General features: G+C 41.3%; 1 protein-coding gene across 1 annotated transcript; it reads left to right on the top strand.

The window, feature by feature from the left end:
• Positions 1-5,392: 5,392 nt before the first annotated feature.
• Positions 5,393-6,652, top strand: LOC118947692 (zinc finger protein 135-like; the record flags this gene model as incomplete). The annotated part of the gene is made up of 1 exon (XM_036972678.1): positions 5,393-6,652. A coding segment is annotated over one exon (744 nt), but the record flags the coding sequence as incomplete, so codon positions are not given.
• Between the last annotated feature and the right edge of the window lie 5,116 nt (positions 6,653-11,768).

Genomic DNA, 11,768 nt, shown 5'->3' with positions numbered 1-11,768 from the left:
CGTACCTCTCCCGGTAGCACCTTACTGCTGGGTATGAAGAGGTTGTCTGTGCTGCTGGTGGACTGCAGGAAAACAACGGGGCTGAGTGGAACTGTGGGAGGAGGAGAAGAGATGAAAGGATCAGATTTGACTCATCAAAGTAAGTGCTGTAGTGTAGTTTGAAAAAATACAATAGATCTGCCCACTGGTAACTGTTACCAGGACAACCAGCAGAGTTCTGTTAGTTGACAGGAAGATAGACTGGTGGATATGGATGTTATGAATATCATAACACTGAAAAACGATTCTGCCAATGAAAAGAGAGAAACCAATAGACCATATAAAACCTTGATGAAAGTTAGCTTTAGAGAGGAAGTTTCAAGATAATCTGATGTAAGGTTCATGTTTTACAAAAAACTTATCCTTAAAACATTATGGATATTACATTGCCTGTCCCAGTCAACCCCCCTATCTTTACAAGACTGTTGAACAGGCAAACTAAACTCTAGACACTGTTAATTAATGAACTAATACTGAGGAAAGCTGTGATCAGGCTTATAGGGAAGGACATTCAATAAACACAGCACTTAAAAATGACTGATTGGCTGAGAGAAATTGATGACATTAAAAATATTGTTGGGGCTGTTTTGTTAGACTTCAGTGCGGCTTTTGACATTATCGATCGTAGTCTGCTGCTGAAAAAAACGTATGGCTTTACACCCCCAGTTATGAAAACTTAGGACACTAAAGAGGCCTTTCTACTGAATCTGGAAACACCAAAAGAAAGATGCCCAGGGTCCCGTATGGCTTTACACCCCCTGCTATATTGTGGATAAAGTGTTAAATAAAAAAAAGCTAACCTTTATTTAACTAGGCAAGTCAGTTAAGAACAAATTCTTATTTTCAATGACGACCTAGGACTGCCTTGTTCAGGGGCAGAACGACAGAGTTTTACCTTGTCATCTCGGGGATAAGATCCAGCAACCTTTTGGTTACTGGCCTACCGCTCTAACCACTAGGCTACCTGCCGCCCCAGAGCTACCTGTCTAACAGAACACAGAGAATGTTATTTAATGGAAGCCTGTACAACACAATCAAGGTAGAATCAGGAATTCCCAGGGCAGCTGTTTGGCACCTACCTTTTTCAATCTTTACCAACGACATGCCAACGACATTTGAGTAAAGCCAGTGTGTGTCTGTATGCGGATGACTCAACACTGTACACGTCAGTTACCACGGAAACTGAAATGACAGCAACACTTCAGAATGGGTGGCAAGGAATAAGTTAGTCCTAAATATTTCAGATTACCTTAAATTACATGGCCTACTATGCATTATGGAGTCTTAAAGGAGGCCTGTACCATCTAATGATGAAACATTATGGAGTCTTAGAGGACTGTAGCATCTAATGATGAAACATTATGGAGTCAACATTCTGCTGAAAAGGCAGAGCGTGAAATTCAAAAATATTTTTTAGAGATATGTAACTTTCATACCTCCTTTTGTTAACACGTTTGGTAAACAAATCCAAACTCACGAGGCGCGGGCAAGTCCAGGCGAAAGTTCCGATGAAAAATTCAAAAAGATATATTACAATTCGTAAAAACATGTCAAACGATGTGTAGAATCTATCTTTAGGATGTTGTGAACATAAATCTTCAACAATGTTCCAACCAGAGAATCCTTTGTCTTTAGAATTGCAATGGAACGCAGGTCGCTCTCACGTGTAAGCGCGTGATCAGCTCATGCTACTCTGGCAGACCTCTGGTTGAAACAGCTCTCATTCCCCCCTCCTTCACAGTGGAAGCCTCAAACAACGTTCTAAAGACCGTTCTAATTTTTCTCTGTGTCCACCCTATCGACAACGGGGAAATATTACTGATGTGCTTTGTGTCTCTCTCCAATGTAAAACAATATCAAAATGGACATTCCTGCAGTCAGCATGCCAATTGCACGCTCCCTCTGAGACATCTGTGGCATTGTTGTGTGACAAAACTGCACATTTTAGAGTGCCCTTTTAATTTCCCCTGCACAAGGTGCACCTGTGTAATAATCAAGCTGTTCAATCAGCTTCTTGATATGCCGCACCTGTCAGGTGGATGAATTATCTTGGCAGAGAATACATGTTATTTGTTATATGTAAAAAATTCTGCAATCTTTTTTTCCCAGCTCATTAAACATCCAACACTTTACATGTTGCATTTATAATTTGTTTATTGCAGTTACTATCAGTTTTAGGAACATCTTTCCAAATTTTTCACCTTATTTTTTACTTTACAAAATATGACATCATTGATAATCAAAATGTTGAAAATCTGTGACCTTCTAAATAATAAATTGGGCCACTAAAACAGCAGGTGTCGAACCCTTTCAACAACGGGGAGATTTTACTGATGTGCTTTGTATCTGCGACGTAAAAACTAGTTTTGGACTTCCACTTAAAATTACTTATTTACTTATTTTATGTTTAAGGAAGTGTGTACAGTCGTGGCCAAAAGTTTTGAGAATGACACAAATGTTAATTTTCATAAAGTCTGCTGCCTCAGTTTGTATGATGGCAATTTGCATATACTCCAGAATGTTATGAAGAGTGATCTGATAAATTGCAAAGTCCCTCTTTGCCATGCAAATGAACTGTAAGCTTCAAAAGGAGGTGGTGCTTGGAATCATTGTTCTTCATTTGTCACCCACGGTTACCTGCAAGGAAACATGTGCCGTCATCATTGCTTTGCACAAAAAGGGCTTCACAGGCAAGGATATAGCTGCCAGTAAGATTGCACCTAAATCAACCATGTATCCGATCATCAAGAACTTCAAGGAGAGCGGTTCAATTGTTGTGAAGAAGGTTTCAGGGCACCCAAGAAAGTCCAGCAAGTGCCAGGACCGTCTCCTAAAGTTGATTCAGCTGCGGGATCGGGGCAGTACAGAGCTTGCTCAGGAATGGCAGCAGGAAAGTGTGAGTGCATCTGCACGCACAGTGAAGAGAAGACTTTTGGTGTCAAGAAGGGCCGCAAAGAAGCCACTTCTCTCCAGGAAAAACATTAGGGACAGACTGCTATTCTGTAAAAGTTACAGGGATTGGACTGCTGAGGACTGGGGTAAAGTCATTTTCTCTGATGAATCCCCTTTCCGATTGTTTGGGGCATCCGGAAAAAAGCTTGTCCGGAGAAGACAAGGCATGACACAGGACTGATGGTTGCGCTCACCAACAGTAAAGCATCCTTAGACCATTCACGTGTGGGGTTGCTTCTCAGCCAAGGGTGTAGGCTCACTCACCATGTTGCCTAAGAACACAGCCACGAATAAAGAATGGTACCAACACATCCTCCGAGAGCAACTTCTCCCAACCATCCAGGAACAGTTCGGTGACGAACAATGCCTTTTCCAGCAAGATGGAGCACCTTGCCATAAGGCATAAGTGATAACTAAGTGGCTCGGGTAACAAAACGTCAATATTTTGGGTCCATGGCCAGGAAACTCCCCAGACCTTAATCCCATTGAGAACTTGTGGTCAATCATCAAGAGGCGGGTGGACAAACAAAAACCCACAAATTCTGACAAACTACAATCATTGATTATGCAAGAATGGGCTGCCGTCAGTCAGGATGTGGCCCAGAAGTTAATTGACAGCATGCCAGGGCGGATTGCAGAGGTCTTGAAATAGAAGGGTCAACACTGCAAATATTGACACTGCATCAACTTCATGTCATTGTAAATAAAAGCCTTTGACACTTATGAAATGCTTGTAATTATACTTCATCATTCCATAGTAACATCTGACTAAAATATCTGAAGACACTGAAGCAGCAAACTTTGTGGAAAGTAATATTTTTCATTCTCAAAACTTTTGGCCACGACTGTCGGTCGAATTCTGTATCATACATCTATGAAAGTTATATAAACTGCTCAAAACAATAGAGGGAACACTGAAACAACACAATGTAACTCCAAGTCAATCACACTTCTGTGAAATCAAACTGTCCACTTAGGAAGCAACACTGATTGACAATAAATTTCACATGCTGTTGTGCAAATGGAATAGACAACAGGTGGAAATTATAGGCAATTAGCAAGACACCCCCAATAAAGGAGTGGTTCTGCAGGTGGGGACCACAGACCACTTCTCAGTTCCTATGCTTCCTGGTTGATGTTTTGGTCACTTTTGAATGCTGGTGGTGCTTTCACTCTAGTGGTAGCATGAGACGGAGTCTACAACCCACACAAGTGGCTCAGGTAGTGCAGCTCATCCAGGATGGGACATCAATGCGAGCTGTGGCAAGAAGGTTTGCTGTGTCTGTCAGCGTAGTGTCCAGAGCATGGAGGCGCTACCAGGAGACATGCCAGTACATCAGGAGACGTGGAGGAGGCCGTAGGAGGGCAACAACCCAGCAACAGGACCCCTACCTCCGCCTTTGTGCAAGGAGGAGCACTGCCAGAGCCCTGCAAAATGACCTCCAGCAGGCCACAAATTTTCGTGTGTCTGCTCAAACGGTCAGAAACAGACTCCATGAGGGTGGTATGAGGGCCCGACGTCCACAGGTGGGGGTTGTGCTTACAGCCCAACACCATGCAGGACGTTTGGCATTTGCCAAGATTGGCAAATTCACCACTGGCCCCCTGTGCTCTTCACAGATGAAAGCAGGTTCACACTGAGCACATGTGACAGACGTGACAGAGTCTGGAGACGCCGTGTGACGAGTGTGACTCCAAATCCAGACCTCCATGGGTTGATATTCCATTGATTTTTGTGTGATTTTGTTGTCAGCACATTCAACTATGTAAAGATCATTCAGATCTAGGATGTGTTATTTTAGTGTTCCCGTTATTTTTTTGAGCAGTGTATATTCATATTCAGAATGAATAAATAAGTAGTGTAAACATTATCAGTAATTACCAGGAAACTCTACATTTGTTTTAAAATCACACTAAGATTGTTAAAACTGGCCTTAGGTTATTGAGGGATCTGATTAGGATTTACCCTCGTAGCAAGGCCGTTTTATCATGTGGAGGTTTCATTTAGGTCTCTATTTTAAAAAACACACTGTCTTTGGCAGGAGAAAGACCAGACTCAGAGAAACCAGAGCCAGGGACGTCCAAACCAGCAAGAAGACACCAGTGCTCCTACTGTGGAAAGGGTTGTAACTGGTTAGGGGACCTGAAACAGCATGAGAGAATACACACTGGGGAGAAGCCTTACCACTGCTCGCAGTGTGGAAAGTGTTTCAGCCGGTCAGGGGGTCTGAAAAAACACAAAAGAATACACACAGGGGAGAAGCCTTACCACTGCTCGCAGTGTGGCAAGTGTTTTAACCAGTCAGGGGACCTGAAACAACATGAGAGAATACACACAGGGCAGAAGCCTTACCACTGCTCCCAATGTGGAAAGTTTTTCACCTGGTCAGGGAATCTGAAACAACACAAGAGAATACACACAGGGGAGAAGCCTTACCACTGCTCTCAGTGTGGCAAGTGTTTCAACCTGTCAGGGGATCTGAAACAACATGAGAGAATACACACTGGGGAGAAGCCTTATCGCTGCTCCATGTGTGGAAAGTGTTTCAACCAGTCAGGACACCTGAAAACCCATGAGCTAATACACACAGGGGAGAATTCTTACCACTGCTCCCAGTGTGGAAAGTGTTTCAAACGGTCAGTTGATCTAAAAAAACACGAAAGAATACACACAGGAGAGAAGCCTTACCACTGCTCCCAGTGTGGAAAGGGTTGTTACCGGTTATGGGACCTGAAACAACACGAGAGAATACACACGGGGGAGAAGCCATACCACTGCTCCCAGTGTGGAAGGTGTTTCAGTCTGTCAGGACACCTGAAAGCTCATGAGCTAATACACACGGGAGAGAAGCCTTACCACTGCTCCCAGTGTGGCAAGTGTTTCAACAGGTCAGGGGAGCTGAAAAGTCACGAGAGAATACACACAGGGGAAAAGCCTTACCACTGCTCCCAGTGTGGAAAGTGTTTTAACAAGTTGGGGGGCCTGAAACAACATGAGAGAATACACACGGGGGAGAAGCCTTACCACTGCTCCCAGTGTGGAAAGTTTTTCTGCTGGTCAGGGAATCTTAAAAGACATGAGAGAATACACACAGGGGAGATGCATTACCACTCCTCCCAGGGTGCAAAACTTTTGCCCATTTAGGAAGCCTGAAAGAACACGAGACAGAGGAGAAGGCTTACCACTGCCCGCATTGTGGAAAGAGTTTTAACCAGAAAAACAACCTAAAACAACCTGATCCAACACGAGAAAATACACAGAGGGGAGATTACCACTCCTGAATCCACACAGGAGAGAGAAATGACTTCTCTTAGCATGTATATTGATATTTCACATCTCATTGACTCACAACTCATCAGAGAACATACACAGTGCTCCCATTGTCTTATATTGTTGACTGATAATGTGTTGACCTGTTTTTACCATATGAAATTGCTTCTTCCAATTATTGAGTAACATGTACCTGTTAAGAAACTGACTGTTAGAACTGTTAAGGTTCCATGGATTGATGAGGAATTTAAAAAACTGTATGTTTGAAAGAGATGTGGCAAAATGAGTAGCGAATAAGTCTGGCTGCACATCTGGCTGGCTTATGTACGGCAAATTGAGAAATTATGTGACCAAACTCAACAAAAATAATAAACTTTATTAGGAAGCCAATATCAATTATATGAAGAATTATGAAAAAAAAAACGTAGCTCTTAGCAACCTGTTGGAAAAAATTGTGTTTGAACAAATACAATGCTATATTTCTGTAAACAAATGAACAACAGACTTTCAGCATGCTTACAGAGAAGGGCACTCAACATGTACTGCACTAACACAAATGACTGATGATTGGTTGAGAGAAATTGATAACAAGAAGATTGTGGGAGATTGTGGTTAGATTTCAGTGCAGCCTTTGATATTATTGACCATAACCTGTTGTTTAAGAATGTGTGTGCTATGGCTTTTCAACCTCTGCCATAATGTGGATTCAGAGCTATCTATCTAATAGAACTCAGAGGGTTTTTAATGGAAGCTTCTCTAATGTCAAACATATGAAGTGTGATGTACCGCAGGACAGCTCTCTAGGCCCTCTACTCTTTTCTATTTTTACCAATGGCCTGCCACTGGCATTAAACAAAGCATGTGTGTCCATGTATGCTGATGATTCAACTATATAAGCTACCAGCAACCACAGCTAATGAAGTCACTAAAACCATTAACAAATAGTTGCAGTCTGTTTTGGAATGCGTGGCCAGTAATAATCTGGTCCTGAACCTCTCTAAAACTAAGATCATTGTATTTGGTACAAATCATTCCTTAAGTTCTAGACCTCAGCTGAATCTGGTAATGAATTGTGTAGCTGTTGAACAAGTTGAGGAGACTAAATTACTTGGCATTACCTTAGATTATAAACTGTCATGGTCAAAACATATAGATTCAATGGTTGTAAAGCTGGGGAGAGGTCTAGCCATAATAAAGAGATGCTCTGCTTTTTTGACACTACTCTCCACAAAGCAAGTTCTGCAGGCTCTAGTTTTGTCTAATCTTGATTATTGTCCAGTCGTGTGGTCCAGTGCTGCAAGGAAAGACCTAGTAAAGCTGCAGCTGGCCCAGAACAGAACGGCTGTCATGCCCTGGCCATAGAGAAGCTTTCATTCTCTATTTTGGTTAGGCCAGGGTGTGACTAGGGTGGGCATTCTATGTTCCTTTTTCTGTGTTTTTGTATTTCTTTGTTTTGGCCGAGTGTGGTTCCCAATCGGAGGCAGCTGTCTATCGTTGTCTCTAATTGGGAATCATATTTAGGCAGCCTTTTTCCACCTGTGTTTTTGGGGTATTTGTTTTCTGTATAGTTGATTTGCCTTACAGAACTGTTTGTTCTTCTCTTTATTATTTTGTTGGAATGTTTTTTGATTAAATAAAAATCATGAACACTTACCACGCTGCGCTTTGGTCCATGCCTTCCGACGAGAAATATCTTAAATATTACAATGACCCTTTCAAAGACAAACATCCCCCGGACCTCCCCCTATAACTATTTTTAAAAGGGTAAAATGATCTGTTTTCTATAGCATTAAGGTCAGGGTGTTGTGATGCCCACTCCAATACCTTGACTTTGTTGTCCTTAAGCCATTTTGCCACAACTTTGGAAGTATGCTTGGCGTCATTGTCCATTTGGAAGACCCATTTGCGACCAAGCTTTAACTTCCTGACTGATGTCTTGAGATGTTGCTTCAATATATCCACATAATTTTCCATCCTCATGATGCCATATATTTTGTGAAGTGCAACCAGTCCCTCCTGCAGCAAACCACCCCCACAACACAATGCTGTCACCCCCGTGCTTCACTGTTGGGATGGTGTTCTCCGGCTTGCAAGCCACCCCCCTTTTTCCTCCAAACGGTCATTATGGACAAACCGTTCTATATTTGTTTCATCAGAATAGAGGACTTTTCTACAAAAGTACAATCTTTGTCCCCATGTGCAGTTGCAAACCGTAGTCTGCCTTTTTTTATGGGGGTTTTGGAGCAGTGGCTTCTTCCTTACTGAGCGGCCTTTCAGGTTATGTTGATATATGACTCGTTTTACTGTGGCTATAGATACTTTTGTACCTGTTTCCTCCAGCATCTTCACAAGGTCCTTTGCTGTTGTTCTGGGATTGATTTGCACTTTTCGCACCAAAGCACGTTCATCTCTAGGCGACAGAACAAATCAAATCAAATACACATGGTTAGCAGATGTTAATGCGAGTGTAGCGAAATGCTTGTGCTTCTAGTTCCGACAATGCAGTAATAACCAACAAGTAATCTAGCTAACAATTCCAAAACTACTACCTTATAGACACAAGTGTAAGGGGATATGTACATAAAGATATGAGTGAGTGATGGTACAGAGCGGCATAGGCAAGATACATGAGATGAGTATGTAAACAAAGTGGCATAGTTAAAGTGGCTAGTGATACATGTATTACATAAAGATGCAGTAGATGATATAGAGTACAGTATATACATATACACGTCTTCTTCCTGAGCGGTATGACGGCTGCGTGGTCCCATGGTGTGTATACTTGCATACTATTATTTGTACAGATGAACGTGGTACCTTCAGGCATTTGGAAATTGCTCCCAAGGATGAACCAGACTTGTGGAGGTCTATATTCCTTCATCGGAGGTCTTGGCTGATTTCTTTTGATTTTCCAATTATGTCAAGCAAAGAGGCATTGAGTTTGAAGGTAGGCCTTGAAATACATCCACGGGTACAACTCCAATTGACTCAAATGTCAATTAGAATAATCAGAAGCTTCTAAAGCCATGACAATTTTCTGGAATTTTCCAAGCTGTTTATTAAAAGGCACAGTCAACTTAGTGCATGTAAACTTCTGACCCACTGGAATGGTGATACAGTAATTATAAGTGAAATAATCTGTCTAAACAATTGTTGGAAAAATTACTTGTGTCATTCACAAAGTAGAAGTCCTAACTGACTTGCCAAAACTATAGTTTGTTAACCTCTTGTGCAGGGGGCAGTATTTTCACCTCCGGATGAAAAGCGTGCCCAAATTAATAACCTCTTAGAGCTACCCCCTACTTTGTGCAATTGCCGCCTGAAGATATACCCTAATCTAACGGCCTGTAGCTCAGGCCCAGAGGCAAGGATATGCATATTCTTGGTACCATTTGAAAAAAAAAACACTGAAGTTTGTGTAAATGTGAATTGAATGTAGGAGAATATAACACAAATCTGGTAGAAGAAAATACAAGGAAATAAACAGACGTTTTTCTGTTATTTTAATGTTGTCGCATCTTTAAAATAAACAAGAACAGCCAAACATTCAGTTATGATACTGGGGCTAATTTCAAATAAGAACATAAGTAGGCAACAGTATTTGACCAAAGTTTCAGACAGATACCTCTAGGAATGACTGAGGCACATGCCATTGGGCATGAAGTCACCCAGGTGTCCCTCACAAGTTTCCCAAATGTACCGAATTGGAACATCGATGCAAATAACTATATACAAAAATACCCCCAAAAATATATTGGAAAAATTGAAGAAAAAAATTTAAAATACCAAAATTTTAAATGAATAATTACATTTTTTTTTAAATAACAAGGGTAACTATTTACACGTTCAATGTTCAATAATGTGAAGACCCTCTACACAATATTGCGCTGCTGATGCCATAGCCCATAGCAGTCTCTTTCTGCTGTGAAGCAGAGGGTCACTGAACAGGTGGTGCAGCCGACAGAGGATTTCTTTTTGCAAAGAGCACAACGAAGCCTCCTTACTAAGCCCCTTTTGCACTCATTCCTGCCTGCAATAAGGAATTTAAGCATGTGCACACCACTGGTTGAAGGAGCAGAAGGGACAGAGGTTCCCTTCCTCCGCTTCTTTGTCACCGGCTCCACACCTCTTGATGGCCGGGCGGGGGTAGGTGTGGTGCCGGAGACAGCAGGGGTCCGGCTGGATGGACCAGCTTCAGTGGGGGATTTGCACCTTGGCAGTATGGGCTCCCAATCAGAATCGCTGGGACTGTGAAATAAAGACAAAACAGACACAGATTATATATAGAGTAAGTAAACATCCACTAAGGTGAGGTGTTGTATTTTATCTAAACATGGAATGGACATGTAAAAATATATGTAATATATACAGACACACAGATACACCCACAATGTAGAGCAATGCTTACTTTATACTTATGTGTACTTTATATTTCATGTCATATTTTATATCTGGCAAAAAATATAAAAATATCTGAAACAACTCAAATGAATAATATTTAATATGATTCATTTCAAACAACGTTACTCACCAATCCAACACAGAATCTTCTCCATTTAGAGTCAAAAGAATAGTCACTGTCTGGTCTGACTCATCTTGTAGTAATTCACTGTCACTATCTCTATCAATCTCATCAATGATATCGTGTAGATCTGTATACTTTGTCTTCGATTTTAAAGATTTACTTGCCATAATTCTTCTCTGAAATGCTGCACGTAACCAGCGTGGCCTCGTAGAGTTTTCAATGGCGAATGGTTGTGTCTATACGCTTGAGTTTCCCACAAACAATAGTCTTCCTGGATAGAACCATCACATGTTGTCGTTTACCTGAGCTCATTGGCTATCTACCCAGCTAGATTTCAAGACGATCAGTGGTCATTGGTCCAAAATACAGTCAATCAACGAAGAACCGATCACATCATTGGTGCGCAATTAGGTCATTGTTTGCCGTGTTCAAATCAGTTCCTTTTGGTCATTATGTCCCGGAAAAGAACCATGAAGTGTGGTTGTTTTACTAACAAACAGAGGAATGCAATGAAACCAAACATGACTCGATAAACGTCCGTTTAGATTGAGTAATTACATCGAACGTTACGTCCAAAGTTGAAGGACACTGAATTTACGACAAGCCGTTTACAAAATGTTTCCTGTTAGGCTATAAAAATGGATTATATCGAACAAAACGACACTATTGTTTTGTCGTGACCTTTAGTGTTGCCAAAAGAAGAAGATCTTCAAAAGGTAATTGATGAATTGTATTGCTATTTCTGATCAATAATCACATTTGCAGTAAAGCTTTTTGAATTCTGACATGGTGGCTAGATTAACCAGAGGTTTAGCTTTCATTTGGTGTATTGCACTTCTGATTTAATTGAAGTTAAATATTTATAATAATGACATTTCGGGCAATTTCTGTTGAAACGTTTCCCTAGAGGAACGCCTGTCCTAGACAGGTTTTTAAACTGTCTGCTACTCAGGTCCATAAGCTAGGGTATGCATATAATTA

Source organism: Oncorhynchus mykiss, unplaced genomic scaffold, assembly GCF_013265735.2.
Source record: "Oncorhynchus mykiss isolate Arlee unplaced genomic scaffold, USDA_OmykA_1.1 un_scaffold_189, whole genome shotgun sequence".
In the NCBI taxonomy this organism is placed as follows: domain Eukaryota; kingdom Metazoa; phylum Chordata; class Actinopteri; order Salmoniformes; family Salmonidae; genus Oncorhynchus; species Oncorhynchus mykiss.
This window is presented reverse-complemented; position numbering and strand designations above follow the sequence as displayed.